General features: G+C 40.9%; 1 protein-coding gene across 2 annotated transcripts; it reads right to left on the reverse strand.

Moving 5' to 3' along the window:
* Window positions 1–2,922: 2,922 nt before the first annotated feature.
* On the reverse strand, window positions 2,923–13,967 carry SNRNP27 (small nuclear ribonucleoprotein U4/U6.U5 subunit 27). 2 transcript variants are annotated; one of them, XR_004252355.2, is made up of 7 exons: window positions 13,838–13,967; window positions 12,639–12,759; window positions 11,319–11,431; window positions 10,402–10,481; window positions 4,912–4,976; window positions 3,731–3,902; window positions 2,923–3,644 (listed from the first exon to the last, which is right to left on the reverse strand). XR_004252355.2 is itself a non-coding variant. In XM_032178051.2 (6 exons), the coding sequence occupies exons 1-6, from the start codon at window positions 13,869–13,871 to the stop codon at window positions 3,848–3,850; spliced, it is 468 nt and encodes a 155-aa protein (XP_032033942.1). In that variant the 5' UTR covers window positions 13,872–13,967; the 3' UTR covers window positions 2,923–3,847. The 2 variants fall into 2 exon arrangements, 1 of the variants encoding a protein (XP_032033942.1); XM_032178051.2 differs by having other exon boundaries at window positions 2,923–3,902.
* Between the last annotated feature and the right edge of the window lie 3,499 nt (window positions 13,968–17,466).

Below are 17,466 nucleotides of genomic sequence, written 5' to 3' on the forward strand. Positions count from 1 at the left end.
AGAATCTGCTAACGACCCAGATGTAAGGCATAAAATAAAAGAGTCAAAGATGGCCCCAAGGACCATGGTCTGAGCAAAGGAGTGAATGAAAGGGCCATTTACTATGATGGGAAAGCCTCAAAAAAGAAGACTGGACAGAGTTCAGTTTAGTTAATCTTAAATTTGAGGTGCCTAATAGTCTAGTTGCATATACATGACTGTAACTCAGTAAAATGGTCCAACAGGAAGAGTATAAATTTGAGAGAGATGGCAGAAGGTGTTTGAAGCCACACAAATGGACAGTTCACCAAAGAAGAGACTGGAGAGTCCAAGGACTGAGCCCTGGAGCACTTAACATTTAGACACTTAGAAAACTTGGCTCAATTTACATCCCCTATGAGGATGAGCCTCTTAGACGAAGAATACAAGGATGCTGCACTTTGGTTATTCTTCCAGAATTAGATGATCTAATGGATAAAAAGTTCCTTCAAACCAAGATTTTTGGGATCAAAGGTGTCTTTTCTCCATTTTCCAAAGATTTACTCTTCTTCTATTTCTTTAGTGTTAGCTCATAAGACAGCAGATCTGTTGACCTGCCAGATTATCTCAGATTATTTATCTGCAAAGTATGCTGCCTTAAGGATTTCAAGTCAAATCTCTAGTAACACAACAGCAATAAAATGATAAGGCAATAATTTGGTTTGGAGTATATTATTTTATCCTAGAATATTTGGCTTCACTATTAAGACAACAATTAGGTCTGCTTTTCTTAGGTGTACACAAAAATAGAAACAGTCCTTCTCATGGATTATTTACAGATATATAGTATTTTGGTGGGTAGAGGCATGGGGAACTATTTAGCTCAGCTGGCAAAAAGTCCAAGCAAAATAATCCAAATGCTTAGGGTGATGACAGTTGTGCAATGGGTACTTCAAAGATGTACAACATTCAAATATTTAAACATTGAAGGCAGTAGGTAGAATAAACATCAAGAGTTTCTGCCTTTATGCTGAATAGCATTAGCTTTCTCATCTGGGAAATGGGAGATAGTAGTACCTGTTCTATGTATCTCATAAGAATTAAGTGAATCAAGGTGCTCTGCACTCTGTAGCATGCAATGTAGTCATTATCATTATTATTTTCTTTACAGGGAACTAACGTGCCAGGAAAGGTTTCAAAGAACTACAATAGGCCGGGCATGGAGGCTCGCGCTTGTAATCCCAGCACTTTGGGAGGCCGAGGTGGGTGATCACCTGAGCTCAGGAGTTCGAGACCAGCCTGGCCAACATAGTGAAACCCCATCTCTACTAAAAATACAAAAATTGAGGCTGAGCATGGTGGTCATGCCTGTAATCCTAGCACTTTGGGAGGCCGAGGCGGGCGGATTACGAGGTCAGGAGATTGAGACTATCCTGGCTAACATGGTGAGACCCCATCTCTACTAGTCTGAGGCAGAGAATCATTACCTGGAGGTGAGTTGCAGTGAGTGAGTTGTGCCCTTCCGTGGTGAGATCCATAAAATTAGCCGGGCATTGTGGCATGCACCTACAGTCCCAGCTACTCGGGAGGCTGAGGCAGGAGAATTGCTTAAACCCAGGAGGTGGAGGTTGCAATGAGCCAAGATAATGCCACTGCACTCCAGCCTGGGCGACAGAGCAAGACTCTGTCTCAAAAAAAAAAAAAAAAAAAGAACTACAATAGGTGGTCAAATTTCAGATACAATAAGGATTTTAAAATCTAGTTAAAGATTTGTAAAATGTACATGCACGGATAACCATTACAGAATTGCTTAAAGTAGCAAAATATTAGAAATAACTTAGAAATAACTTGAATGTCCATCAACAGGGGATTAAATAAATTATGGTCCATCCTACAATGGACTGACTATAAAGCAGCCCTTAAAAATCTAGAGATAAGGCCAGGCATGGTGGCTCATCCCTGTAATCCCAGCACTTTGGGAGGCCGAGGGGGGTGGATCATCTGAGGTCAGGAGTTTGAGACCAGCCTGGACAACATGGTGAAACCCTGTCTCTACCAAAAATACAAAAATTAGCCGGGCGTGGTGGTACACGCCTGTAATCCCAGCTACCAGGAAGCTGAGGCAGGATAATTGCTTGAGCCCTGGAGGGGGAGGTTGCAGTGGGCCAAAACTGCACCACTGCCCTCCAGCCTAGGTGACAGAGTGAAACTCTATCTCAAAAAGGAAAAAAAAAAAAGTAATTAAAAAACTGAGACAATTTTACAGGTACTGATAAGAAACCATCACAAGATGTGTAAGATGAATGTGAACAAAGACTAGGTGCAGAACAGTATGAAGAGTTTGCTTCTATTTTTATATACAAGATATATATATATATATATATGGTTGTATATATGTGGAATATCTCTGAAAGGATATACAATTAATGCATCACTAGATATTCTTTGTATCATCTGAATTTTGTTCCACGTTTGTAGTACTTACTCAGGAAAATAAGTTAAAACGTAGCCACACAGCCTCAACTACCAGCAAAGTCTACAACAGAATGGGTGATGGTTATTATCTTCAATAGAAAAAGAGCATTCTTCAAATGAAAAAAAGAAAAGCTTGCCAAAAGACAAATATTAATAGAGCCAAGATTTAAAATTAGCATGTCACAAAAGAAATATGGCTAATACATTTAAAAAATATTCATCCTCCCTGGAAACGAAACAAAAATACAAAACCAAATAGTACCATTATTTTACCCATCAGGTAGGAAACTTTAAAACAAATTTTACACTTAATATTTGTACATGTATCTGAAACAAGAATGCTCATGCTTTACTGGATAGAGTTGGCTGTTACCTTCTAGCCAGAGATACCAAATGTCTTAAAACATGTATACATAGCCCTTTTAATCTCACTCAGCAATGCCACGTCTAAGTACAGAGCCTGAGGAAATAATGAAACATACAAAAATATGTATGTAATGGAGACAGATAGTAGTCACAGTTTTAATTATAATGGCAAGTCATGGGAGGCAAGCCAATGTTTACCAATAAAACATTAGTTAATAAATTATGATACAACCAAGTAGCTACTAAAAGCTAAGTTTCCAAAGAATATTTAAAAGTACTTTTTAAATGTTCACAGTACATGGGAGAAAAAAGGGTTAAAGAAAGAACTGCATACATACTCTGATCTCATAGGTGGGATCAACCCAAAGAAGCCTGGAAAGACATATACCAAAATGTTGAAACTGATTATTTCTGCGAGTAGATAACAGGTGATTTTCTGCTTTTCTTTTACTTTTTGGTTTCTCTGAGATCTTTTTTTTGCATGTAATGCTTTTATACTTGTGGAGAGAACCATAAATGGTATTTTTTTGTGGGGGGGGGGCGACCACAGAAGATAGAAAAATCTAGTTATGCTTTTTCATTCTTCCCATTTTTAGACTACTAACAATCAAGATACTTAAATCTATGCATGAAAAAAAGAAAATGTCTAGGGAGATTCTTTGGTAATAAAAATATTTATCAAATCTAAAAGGGTAGAAATACTGCTTTATTGGATAAACTTACTTCCAAATTACTTTCATGTTTTTTAAGAAGTCCTAATGAGCATTCAAGAAGAAAACATATACTGCTTCCACAGGAATAAGGACAAATAAAATGGGGTTGACGCCTGCCACAAATGATATTTCCTAGAAGAAAAAAATGTAATATTTAACCTTTCTTCTGTTGAGGCAAGGTAAGTTAACTGCATACATCATAAATAAGATTTTCTTACTTTACAAGAAGGGAGAACTGAGATCCTGTTTTTTGAATGCAAGTTAAATACAAAATACAAAATCCACTCTCTGACCAAGATGAGGGGAAAAAAAATCATCCTTCAACACTTCAACTCTCATGCAATGAAATCCAAAGGTCTGTTGAATCCACCTTTTCGATTCATGTACTGCCTATGATGAGAAGAGAAAATTCATTGTTTATTTTTTTAATCCTATACTCCTCTTATAAAAAAAAAACATGCGTCAGAGATTAAACCTATAAACCATCTTTATAATAGCAAAGTCTAGGGTAGAAACTATTCAAGGTAATTTAATGTATATTTAGAGATTATTTTACTTTCAAAATAAACCAAAGACTTTCAGATTTCTTTTAACTCCAAATAGCAGTATGGAAGTTTAATTTTGAAATTATTTGAGAAGATTTACAGACTTAAAAAAAAAATCAATTGAAAATCCTTATTTATTTTAGGTAACACGAAACATATAATTTAGAAATAGAGAAGAGTTCCAAAACAGGCACCCATTGAGCAAATTCAATTGCACACTGTAATGATTCTCCCCATAAGACCTTATTGGAAGGTAATTTTACAAAAGACTGTCCAAGATGATTCTAGTACCTTAGCTTATAGTATTTTCAATCACATGATTCATAATCTAAATTAACTGGACTATTAATCTTTTATCAGTGACAAAGTTAGAGAGAAAGGCAATGTTTGAAAATATCTTGACTTTTTCATTCATTAGGAATTCAGTGAGATTTCATGTATGGATTGGTTCATTCCAAAACTGTGATACAAATAAAATATGCCTATACTTGACAGAAGAATATATTTACAGTTGAAATCCTTACATAATCAATCTAGTTTAGGAGGGATCTATTTTATACCTAAATTATAATGAAATCAAAGCCCATAGACTTGAAATTACGCTTTTCTGAGGAAATACTATCTATAGTCCTAAAATATTTAAGCCAACTACCCTCTCTCTAATAGCTATTAGCTTACATGTAAACGGGAAAACAATTTTAACATGCCAGAATATAAGCAATGAAGATAATATTTCATTCATACAAGGAACAGTATGGAAAACTGCTACATTTCCTACAAACATGATTATCTCATAATAAAGTTCGAAGTACAAAACTGATTAGTTCAAACATAATAATGGGGGCTATGCATACCTGTACTTCCTCTTCTGAGAGACATTTATGGCATAGGCATTTACAGAGCCATCCACCTTCTTACCCTGAAGAAAAACAATAAACAAACAAAAAACAGGAAGGATACATTAAATCAGGATACGAAAGCAGGTGTGGTGGCAGTGGCATGTACCTGTACTCCCAGCTACTTGGGGGAAGGCTAAGGTGGGAGGATTGCTTGAGCCCAGGAGTTTGGGACTGCAAGTAGCCATAATCACACCAATGCACTCCAGCCTGGGCAACTGAGCATGATCCAGTCTCAAAAGAAAAAAAAAAAAAAAAAAAAAAAAGAAGAAAGGAGGAGAAAGGAAGAAGGAGGAAGGAAGAGGGAAGTAGGGGAGAAGGGGGGGCGGAGGGGGAGGAGGAGGAGAAGCAGCAGAAGAAGCGGCAGCGGCAGCGGCAGCAGCGGAAGCGGAAGAAGCAGAAGAAAAGAAGCAGAAGCAGCAGTAGCAGAATAAACAGAAGCAGCAGCAGCAGAAGCAGCAGAAACAGCAGCAGCAGAAGCAGAAGAAGCAAGAGCAGCAGAAGGAGCAGCAGAAGAAGCAGAAGCAGAAGAAGAGCAGCAGCAGCACAAGCAGCAGCAGCAGCAGAAGAAGCAGAAACAGCAGCGGCAGAAGCAGAAGAAGAAGCAAGAGCAGCAGAAGGAGCAGCAGAAGGAGCAGCAGAAGAAGCAAGAGCAGCAGCAGCAGAAGCAGCACAAACAGAAGCAGCAGCAAGAGCAGCAGCAGCGGAAGAAGAGGAAGGAGGAGGAGGAAGGAGGAAGGAGGAAGGAGGAAGGAGGAGAGTCCAATGAGGGAGAGATAATTTCCAGATCCTATGAGCTCCCAAGTGGTATAACTCTCTCCTCACATTTTTACAGTCGTACATAAGCAATTAATATTCAAACCAACAAACATTCACAGTGTATATACTATGTGCAAGGCATGCTGAGAAAGTAGGGTAGCAGAATCTAATCTTTTCTGGTCAAAGAATACTTTGAAACCAGATAAAAGGTATAATCTCCAGAAAAACTCACATTCACACAAAATTTAACTTACAACCTTAGCTAATAATATTCTCATATCATGGCTGGAAAGGTTGCCATTCATCGGAATCCCATTTCTTGTACAACCCTTGCAATTTTTTGTTCATTTTAAAAATTATTATTTTTTAGACACAGGGTCTCACTGTCGCCAGGTTGGAGTGCAGTGGCGTGATCATAGCTCACTGCAGCCTCAAACTCCTGGGCTCAAGTGATCTTCCTGCCTCAGCCTCCCGGGTAGCTGGGACTACAGGCACATGCCACCAAGCTGGGCTAATTTTTAAATTTTTTTTTCTGTAGAGATGGGATCTCACTATGTTGCCCAGGCTGGTCTTGAACTCCTGGTCTCAAGCAATTCTCCTGCGTTGGCCTCCCAAAGTGCTGGAATCCCAGGCATGAGCCATTGTGCCCAGCCCAATTTTGATCTTTAAATCAAAAATTAGAACAGAATAACAGACACAAATGCTAGGTTGTTATGTGTCACTCCATCTTGACCTTTCTGAATGTAGCACCCATCCTCTTTTTCACAAATTCTTGTTCAGGTCTTCTGATCAGCCAAGTCAACTCAACATACCCACTTTCCCCCATGTTGTTCCTCATGCCTGAATTGCCTTCCCTGCCTCCAACTTGAACTATCTGGTTATTATCCATTGTTCAAGGCCCAATTCAAACATTCCAGTTGCCAGGAAGTGCCCTCTTCTCTGACTGCTGAAAAATGTTAACTGTGCTTTCCTCACAGTACCCTCTATTTCTTTCTTTCTTTTTTTTTTTTTTTGAGATGGAGACTTGCTCTGCCACTAGGCTAGTGTGCAGTGGCGCAATCTCGGCTCACTGCAACCTCCGCCTCTCGGGTTCAAGTGATTCTCCTGCCTCAGCCTCCTGAGTAGCTGGGACTACAGGCATGCACCACCACACCCAGCTAATTTTTGTATTTTTAGTAGAGATGGGATTTCATCATGTTGGCCAGGATGGTCTTGATCTCTTGACCTCGTGATCTCTCGCCTCGGCCTCCCAAAGTGCTGGGATTACAGGCATGAGCCACTGCACCCAGCCCAGTGTACCCTCTATTTTCTACCCTATAAAACCATGATGTACATCATAAAGTTATTTTCCCTAAGAGACTGCAAGCTTCTTGATGGAGGGATATGTCTGAGAGTCACCTTTGCATTCTCACATCCTAGGTCACTGCACTCCCAGATATTCAGAAAATGACTTAGATGAGTATCATCAGCTAACGTCATGACACATACAAGTGACCCCCACCTCCTCCCTCTCCCATTACTACTTATGCAAGATTAGCCTATCTGTGTAGTGTACTTAATTAGATACTGGTGTCAGGGCAAAAACCGATTCTGACCCACTGGCCAAGAGGCATACACAGATGAATAATATATCTGAAGTGGGGCTAAAATAAATGTATTTGGTCTTACTTTTCTATTCCTATTTTCATGTATTTTTTGGGGGGTGGAAGGTATGCTCTGAACAAATTACTTGAGGTATATGATTTTGAACTCCCAATAATAGGAAGTAAGCATGACTTAGAAAGACTGGTCTTGGGCACAAAAAAGTAAATGATGATAACCTTTTTACAAAGTTCGATTCCTAAAGGTTTACTGATTTCTGGAAACTATTGGCAGAGTTGCATATTATTAGCCCTATCCTCATTTATTTACATGCTGGCATAGAAAATTATCCATTAATAAACAAAACCAAACTTTGAAACTACCTAGAAGAATGTTATTAAAGTAATTGCAGTTTTAACCATTATTTTCAATGGCAAAAACTGTAATTACTTTCACACCCATCTAATAAAATGAAAGGGAAAAGCCAAGCACATTGCTGTGAGGCTATAGTCCCAGCTACTTGGGAGGCTGAGGCAAGAGGATTTCTTGAGCCAAGGAGTTTGAGTACAGCCTGGGCAACATAGGAAGACTCTGTCTCTTCAAAAATAAAAAAAAAATGGACTGAGGCAGGAGGATTTCTTGAGGCCATGAGTTCAAGACCAATCTAGGCAGCACAGCAAGACCCTATCTCTGCAAAAAATAAAAAAATTATCCTGGCATGGCAGCATGTGCCTACTCTCAGCTACTCCAGAGGCTAAGGCAGGGAAATTGCTTCAGCCCAGGAGGTCAAGCTGCAGTGAGCCATGATCATACCACTGTACTCCAGTATGGGTGACAAAACAAGAACCTGTCTCTAAAAAACGAGGCTGGGCACAATGGCTCACGCCTGTAATCCTAGCAATTTGGGAGGCCAAGGCAGGTGGATCCCTTCAGGCCAGGAGTTCGAGACCAGCCTGGCCAGTATGGCAAAACCCCATCTCTACTAAAAATATGAAAATTAGCCAGGCGTGGTGGCAGGCGCCTGTAATCCCAGCAACTTGGGAGGCTGAGGCAGGAGAATCGGTTGAATCCAGGAAGCGGAGGTAGCAGTGAGATGGCGCTGCTGCACTCCAGCCTGGACAACAGAGCGAGACTCTGTCTCAAAAAAATAAAATAAAATAAAATAAAAAGTAATAAAAATTAAAAAATGAAAATACAATCAAATAGAAAGGAAAATGGGTGACCATACTGGCATATGAAAAGGTCCCACAATAGATCAATGATGAAACATCACAAGATAACGTTACTTAAAAACACAAATGAGCTGACTTTATAACTGACAGCCATGAAGCCAACTGCATATAAACTAAATTAACATCCTTGTAGATGTCATTTTAAAAAACTGACATCAATTAGTGTGATGGTACTCCATAATTTTTATAAGATCTATGACTTTTCACCTAAGTTTTCCTTTATAAGCAAACATCTTCATCACTGACTACATTTAGGTGATGGGTGGCACCACCCTTAGATCTGACTTTCAGGAACTTTAAACCAACATCAAGCAACAGGAAAACCAAAAAACAAAGAAAATAATTCCATTTTCTTTGGGGAAAAAGTTCCCTCCCCATTCTTCTAAAGACAATAAAACTACAGTTGCTTTACTTTTGATGTATTTTTATTCACCCAACATATATATTAATAAACTTTCATTTATAAAATACTCTTTGGAAAATAAATAAGAATTTAGGGCATTCAAGGGAAAAAAAGCTGATAAATAAACTTCATTAAATTCCAAAACAGAGTTCACATAACCATTGCAAGAACAAGAGCTTGTCCTTAATTTCTCACCTCAAAACAGTCATGCCTCAGTACTCCTAAGTTACACACTGTCATTTTAAAACATGTGAGCCCTACACAGTCACATTAGTTAGAAAGAAACTCACAGCAACTGCGATTACCCCATTCCATTAGCAACTCAATGGAATACAAGACTTGAGAAAGTGGATTATTTTTGACAATTTTTTCTCAAACATCTCTATTTCCATTTGCAAAACTAAATGGAAAGACTTAAAATTCTAGAAAAGAGATTTTGAAAAATATAGTTTTTCTTTCCACACACCCTCCCTCTCTCCATCCCCTCTCCTCTCTTCCTTTCATTTCCTCTCTCTATACCCATCTCTCTCTTCCCCCATCTCTCTCTCTATGGTCTCCCTCCTTTACATAATCCCTCCCTCTTTGTCCTCTTCTCTCATCTCTCTGCTATTATGAAGGCTAGACAGCATTCACTCCCCTATCTACCCCGCTTCTAAGCTGTGAGACATGTATGCAGCTGCCCAATGTCATCTCTATCTGGCAGATGGATTTTGTTCTTCCATTTCCCAGCAGTTCCCCTTCCAGAAACTCTGTTCTGGGTTAACTGTATCACTCAGGGTCCCAGCCTGACACCTAAGAGGCATTACTAACTACTCACTCACACTTCCCCCAGCTCCTGAATCGTTCTCAACTCAGTTCAGGACTTCATCATCTTTCACTTGCACAAATCAGCAGTTCTCCCTGCCTCCAGTCTAACCATCTCCCATCTGTCCTCCATGCTGCCCCCAGAGTCACTGTTCCAAAACACACATATAACCATGCCACTCCCTTATTTAAAAATCACTACTTCCTCTCCTCAACACCTAAAGAATCAACTCTGAATTCCTCAGCATGACTAAGGGCATCAAAAGCCCTCTGTGATTTGCCTCCTACCTCTATTTCTAGCCTAAGTCACTAGCCCATCAGCACCCCTTTATCCCTGGCCAAATCTGAAATTCCCACAATACACTATGCTCCTTTACACCTATATGGCATTTTCATGAGCTCTTCCCTCTACCTGAAATAATCTTCTTCCTCTTCTTTGTCTGATCACTTCTATTTGCCCTTTAAGATCTAATTCAAACATCGTCCCTGGCAACCACTCCCTGAATTCCAATGGCAGTTCACTGTTTCCTCCTTTGTATTCTCAAAGCCCTTCAAACAGATAGTTATTGTCTTATAACCAAATAAATTTGTATAAATGGAAAAGAACATGGAAAGACAGGACAGTCGTAACAGATTAGTGCAAATGAGAATGTTGCACGTTTTACTTACTTTTGTGGAGTCAAAGGAGGCAAATCCCATTAACTTCATCATTTCTATTTCTTCCTCTGTTTTGCCCTCTAAGTCTTCCTCTGCAAAAATGAATAATTTTGTGACCTCTCTATCATTTCAAATATATACATAAATAAAAAGAGAGGTGGTAACAGATTAATAGTCATTCCACCTCACTAGCAGAGAACACACAAAACAATTAGCTGAAGATGAGTCTAATGAAAAAATTCCTCTTACATTTGGACAGAATGTAACTTATGGTACAAAAAAACGTCCTCTCCTTGAAGCCTTTAGACAGGATTACCTTTTTAAAAAATAATCTGGGTTTCATATTAAGGACTACATTTAATATCAGGCATGACACGATATAGTTCTGAAGACACTTCCAAAATAGAATATTCTCATGTTTTTAACTACCCTTCTGTATCAGGGGCACCACAGATAACCAGCAACTTGCTAGGGTGTAATTAAAACAAAATCTCAGGCTGGGCATGGTGGTTCATGCCTACAATCCCAGCACTTTGGGAGGCCGAGGCGGGAGGATCACCTGAGGTCAGGAGTTTGAGACCAGCCTGGCTAACATGGTGAGAACCCATCTCTACTAAAAATACAAAAATTAGCCGGGCATAGTGGCGGGTGCCTGTTATCCCAACTACTCTGGGATGCTGAGGCACGAGAATTGCTTGAACCCAGGAGGTGGAGGTTGCAGTGAGCCAAGACAGTGCCATTGCACTCCAGTCTGAGTGACAAGAATGAAACTCTATCTCAAAAAAAAAAAAAAAACAAAAATAAAACAAAACTCAAAACCATATGCAGTGAATACTATAAAAGCCTTAACATTTAAATGTTCAAGATTAAACTTTTATAATTTTATCATCACTGTACTTTTCCTACAGTTATTTATCTAATAACATTACCAGTAATCTGCCGTTCTTTGCTCTTTGTTTCTTTTGTTTCTTTCTTTTCCTCATCTCTTCTTTCTTTCAGTCGAGAAGGAGAAGGAGATGTGGATCTATGTCGTCTTGGGGATCTAATATTTATAAGCAAAGATGTTAGAAACAGACAGACATATCAACTTTGTATCAATCAGCACAGATATACATGAGCCGAGCTCCACAGAGAACCATGAGTCATTCCCTATAGCAAAGTGAGGAAAAAGGTTCTGCCAAGGCCTTGATTGTTAACAAAAAAATTTTTTAATGTAGTTTACTGTTTAATCATCAGTTGTATTCAGTACAACTAGGACTAGAAAGCTTTCTGGAAGGCAGAAAAATGTAAATTAAAAGTTTCTAACAACCACACACAAATATACAAAAAAGCTGACTTAAATGGCAACTGATGGTTATTAAGACTCAGAGCCAGGTGGGGCTTGGTGGCTCATGCTTGTAATTCCAGCACTTTGGAAAGCAGAGGCAGGAGGATCGCTTGAGCCTAGGGATTCAAGACCAGCCTGGGCAACACAGGGAGACCCTCTCTCTCTCAAAAAACAAACAAACCAAAAAAAAGACTCAGAGCCCATTTCTAACGTTCTTCCAAGATCATCCATTCTTGATTACATACTTGAATAAATCATTATCACCAAAACGTTAATAAAAAAGAAACAAAAGGCCGGGTGCAGTGGCTCACGCCTGTAATCCCAGCACTTTGGGAGGCCAAGGAGGGCGGATCACGAGGTCAGGAGATCAAGACCATCCTGGCTAACACGTTGAAACCCCATCTCTACTAAAAATACAAAAAAAATTAACTGGGTGTGGTGGCATGTGCCTGTAGTCCCAGCTGCTTGGGAGCCTCAGGCAGGAGAATTGCTTGAACCAGGGGAGGCAGAGATTGCAGGGGAGATGGAGGTTGCAGTGAGCAGAGATTGCACCGCTGCACTCCAGCCTGGGTGACAGAGCGAGACTCTGTCTCAAAAAAGAGGAAAAGAAAGGAAAAGGAAAAGAAAAGGAAAGGAAAGGAAGAAAGAAACAAAAATATAAAATACTTATTTCTTTTTCTTGCCAAGCACCATGCTTTGGGGTTTGCATGCATTATTTCTTATTTACTCTTCAAGACAACTTTGTGATGTAGCCCCATTTAACCAAGGTGAATGTTAGCTTTAGAATAAGATTGGATTAAGTTTCCTCCATTTCAGGAAACCGTAAATCCCCTTATAAGCGATGAAAACAAAGTTAAGAGCAGCGACCAGTTTCTTAGGGACTTTTGGTAAATAAAACTCTTGGCTTATTTTCTGCCCTTACCGGGAGCGTCTTCGGTGCGGGGATCGCGAGCGGCTCCTTCTCCGATCTCTCTCCCGAGACCTGGACCTTTCTCGGCGCCTGCGTTCTCTGTCCCGGGACGTGGACCGGGAACGCCTACGTTCTAATACAAACGCACACAAATTGCAGAACTGATAATTACCTCAAATATCTGGAGCTGCGCCGTCCAGTAGAAAAATAATGCAAACCATTACTAGTCACATTAAAAAGGTAAAAAGAGGTTGGGAGCGGTGGCTCACGCCTGTTAACCCAGCACTTTGTGAGGCTGGCAGGCGGATCACAAGGTCAGGAGTTCGAGACCAGCCTAGCCAACGCGGCGAAACCCCGTCTCTAATAAAAATACAAAAATTAGCCAGGCGTAGTGGCACGGACGGGTAATCTCAGCTACTCAGAAGGCTGAGGCAAGAGAATCGCTTGAACCCGGGAGGTGGAGGTTGCAGTGAGCTGAGATAAGCCACTGCACTCTAGCCTGGGCGGGCGACAGAGCGAGACTCTGTCTCATTAAAAATAAATAAATTGATTAAAAAAAAAAAAAACGAATCAGGGGCAGAACCGAGGGTCTAAGTTAGATCTCCTAATGGAAGTCCAGGGTTCTTTACGTCGCGCTGCCTTATTTATGGGGCTGGTAGCCAGAAAACATTACGAAGTGAGCTCCCAGGACTCAAAATTCTTAATATCGATTTCCCTGTAATGACCTGGGCAGGAATCTAACATTTATTAAGTATTTAAGACGCAGGCAGAATCACATACTCTATGTTATGGGATGTGACATTAATTCTCACATCAGTTTTTAAAAGTTGGCAATACTACCCTCAATGACTAATTCTGGGAATTCGATTCAGAAAGGCTGAGTAGTGACTTGCCCACCGTCGCCCAGAAATTCAGCAAAGGAACTGAGGTCTAATTCTAAACCCACCGGCCACAGTGTAATAAAAGTTATTGTATGAAGGTGACAAAGACTTAATGAAACTAATTCAGAGACAAACAACTGCCTTCAAACCGGCGAGGGCGGGCTGAAGAGGGCAGGGCCCAGGTCTACGTTCCTTTATTCACCCCTCGCTCTCCGCCTGGGAAAAGGGCCCGCCTCTCTGCTACCCGGCTACCAAAAACAAAACAAAATAAAACAAAAGGGACGGGCCTCCAACAGAGCCCCATATCCTCCGAATTGCTACAGGACTCACCCCTCCGTGGAGAGCGGCTGCGACTGCGACCCATTTGGAGTCCCGCTTCCCGGAAACAACTGTGCAACAACTTCCGGGAGGGCCGGGAACCGAGCTTTTACCGCCGACCAGAAAACGTCAAAACGAGTCGCGAGGGTTCCGGTCTTCTTTGTTCACGGTGGGCGTTAAAACATGCGATTTGGTGTTATTATAGAAATTCCTGGAAAATTCAGCCGTATACCCATTATCCTAACACAGCTTTCATTTTTCCCCCATTTTTGTCCACATGCACAACATACAGCAAACCAATTGTAAACTTAGCATAGACAAACAGCTAATGTTTTTCCACTTTTCCACATAACATTCATAAGGAGTGAATATACCAAAGTTCACTGTCCATCTGCTTTATATTTTCTCATGCCAGCATTGAGAAGGCACCCAAAACTTCCTATGGGCTCTTGGAAGGAAAACTAAAGGCCCCAAATTCCATCCTACCTGACAAAGTACTTCCCCAAAGTTGCCTCTGTCCTCAGGGAAAACAACAACAACGACAACAAAAACTTTAGAATGTTCAAAACTATAAAAATTAGGAGAAAGATTGTCTTGCCCCAAGGCTGAACCATCTGTGGTAGAGCATAAATATGCTTACCAGGAAAGACTCAAACCTCTATTTCTTATTTTATTTTATTTTGTTCCAGGGTACATTTGCAGGATGTGCAGTTTTGTTACATAGGTAAATGTGTGCCATGGTGGTTTGCTACACCTATCAACCCATTAAGCCTTGCATCTATTAAGCTATTCTTCCCAATGCTCTCCCTCTCCCCAGCTCCTCCCCCTACAGGCCCCAGTGTGTGTTGTTCCCCACCCTGTGCCCATGTGTTCTCATTGTTCAGCTCCTACTTATAAGTGAGAGCATGCACTATTTGGTTTTCTGTTTGTGTTAGTTTGCTGAAGATAATGGCTTCCAGTTCCATCCATGTCCCTGCAAACGACATTATCTCGTTCCTTTTTATGGCTGTGTAGTATTCCATGGTGTATATGTACCACATTTTTTTAATCCAGTCTATCATTGATGGGCATTTGGGTTGATTCTATGTCTTCGCTATTGTGAATAGTACTGCAATGAACATATTCGTGCATGTATCTTTGTAATAAAATGATTTATATTCCTTTGGGTATATACCCAGTAATGGGATTGCTGGGTCAAATGGTATTTCTGGTTTTAGGTCTTTGAGGAAACACCACATTGTCTTCCACAATGGTTGAGCTAATTTACATTCCCACCAACAGTGTAAAAGTGTTGAACCTCTATTTCTAATCAAACCAACTCTTTTCAGTCAGCTCTCTCTAGAATTATCAAGTCTAGCGACCTGGCTTTTAAAATACAAAGAGCTGGGAGATGGAAAGGGACTTTATTAGGTTGGAAAAAATGCCCACCAATCACATAAATTTTTAATTAGATTTATACATTCAGAGTGGCCTCTTTAATACCTGTCCCAACCCAAACTTCCAGGAAAGAACCAGCCATGACATCTAGGATTTCTACCACCAGCCCAGACCCCCAGATGCCTTTGGAATTACCCTGGAAAAGCATGCACTAGGTGTAGAATGGGGAGGTTCAAGGGAGGTGCAGACCCCAGGGAAGAAGATTTAGGGACATCATTGGAGAAACACACCACTAATGATAGCCAGGCGTGGTGGCACATGCTTGTAATCCCAGCTACTTGGGAGGGTGAGGCAGGAGAATTGCTTGAACCTGGGAGATTGAGGTTGCGGTGAGCTGAGATTGCGCCACTGCACTCCAGCCTGGGCGACAGAGTGGGACTCCGTCTCAAACAAAAAAAAAAAAAAAAAGAAAGAAGAAGCACACCACTAATGATTGAAGAAATTGTCCACAGGAAAGACGGGGTTTATGGGAAGCCTAAGGGGGTATGTACTAGATGTGTAAGAGAGGAAGAACATGGTGGCCTCAGGTGGTGGCTGAAAACACTCTTTCTTTCTCCTTCTTTCTCCTTCTCCCCTCAGGGCTGGGGTCTCATCTGATGAAAATGCTTTTTAAGAAACCCCTCGCCCGGCACGGTGGCTCACGCCTGTAATCCCAGCACTTTGGAAGGCCGAGGTGGGCGGATCACGAGGTCAGGAGATCGAGACCACAGTGAAACACTGTCTCTACTAAAAATACAAAAAATTAGCCAGAGGTGGTGGCGGGCACCTGTAGTCCCAGCTACTCGGGAGGCTGAGGCAGGAGAATGGTGTGAACCTGGGAGGCGGAGCTTGCAGTGAGCCGAGATCTTGCCACTGCACTCCAGCCTGGGCGACAGAGCGAGACTCCATTTCAAAAAAAAAAAAAAAGAAATCCTTCTAGGACTAAAAATGATTGGAAGGTATGCTGGGGATCAGTTGAATACACAAAGAGTTTTTGAATGCATATGATGCACAGGACACTATACCCCTTTGGCACTAGATTGAAAAGATGAGTAAGACATGGTCCCTGCCTCAAGGAGCTTGCACTCTAGCTGTGGAGGCATACAGAGGAAGACACCTCTTCATGGTAATGTGGTAAGCTAAAATATGCACAGTGTGCTATGGTGACATGAAAGAAGGCTATTCAGCCTAATTTGTCCAAGAGGGTTTCCTGGAATAATAATAGCTAACACATACTGTGCTAACTATATGCCAGGCACTGTTATAAAAATGTTTATGTACACACACATTCACACACAATTAGTTGAGCTGTGAGACTCAAAAGAATACATTGTCCAAGTAAAGAGTAGGAGTAGCAGCAATAGCAAAGGCACAGAGATGTGTCACACTATGATGTACATAAGCACTGAAAGAGGTTTGATATTATCATCACTTTGAGTTCATCATGGCAGACCTTACTAAGTACCTGGGACTTTATCCTTACGGTTATGAGAGGCCACTGAAGCATTTCAGGATAGGGAGTGACCTGACCAGATTTGCATTTTAGATGATTTATCTGGATGCCAGATCTAAAGACCTGAGCCAGAAAGAACAAGTGGAGGGAATGAGGGGTTGCACTAAGGCAATGATAGAAGAGAATGAGAAAGAACAGAATCAGGAGATGTTTGAGGAATAGGATGGCAGGTCTTGGAAGCTAGTTAGATCCAGGCAGTGGGAAGAGAGAGAAGAAACGACTTTCAGGCAGGGCCAGCTTTATAGGCATGTGACCTGTGTAGTCACACAGGATCCTGGGCATAGAAGGGCTTAATACCCAGCTTTTGCTACTCTTGAAATTCCTACTAATCTTTGAACAAGAGGTTCTGCATTTCCATTTTGCACTGGGCCTAGGAAAAAGTGTATCTCATAGTGATGCCTACTCAAGTGAGAAAGTCACAATTTGTCAGTTTACTACTTAGCTGAGACACAATGGTGAGTCCATGTGGGAGACAGTGGAGAACGCAATAATATGTGAGAGCCCCTCTGTCCGTGATTAGTATGGACCCTTCCCTGCCCCTAGATCCCCCCATATCCATTCAGGGGAATTCCTTTTGTACACGTTTGCTCCAAAGAGTGAGAACCTAGTTACATTTCTGCTTTTGATGAGAGGGAGAATATGAATTTCATTTTAGAAGATTATTAAGTGTGAGGGACTTGAGGAACATCCAGATAGATATATTTTTGGTAAG

The sequence above is a fragment of the Hylobates moloch genome, unplaced genomic scaffold (assembly GCF_009828535.3).
Source record: "Hylobates moloch isolate HMO894 unplaced genomic scaffold, HMol_V3 SCAFFOLD_15, whole genome shotgun sequence".
Taxonomy (NCBI): domain Eukaryota; kingdom Metazoa; phylum Chordata; class Mammalia; order Primates; family Hylobatidae; genus Hylobates; species Hylobates moloch.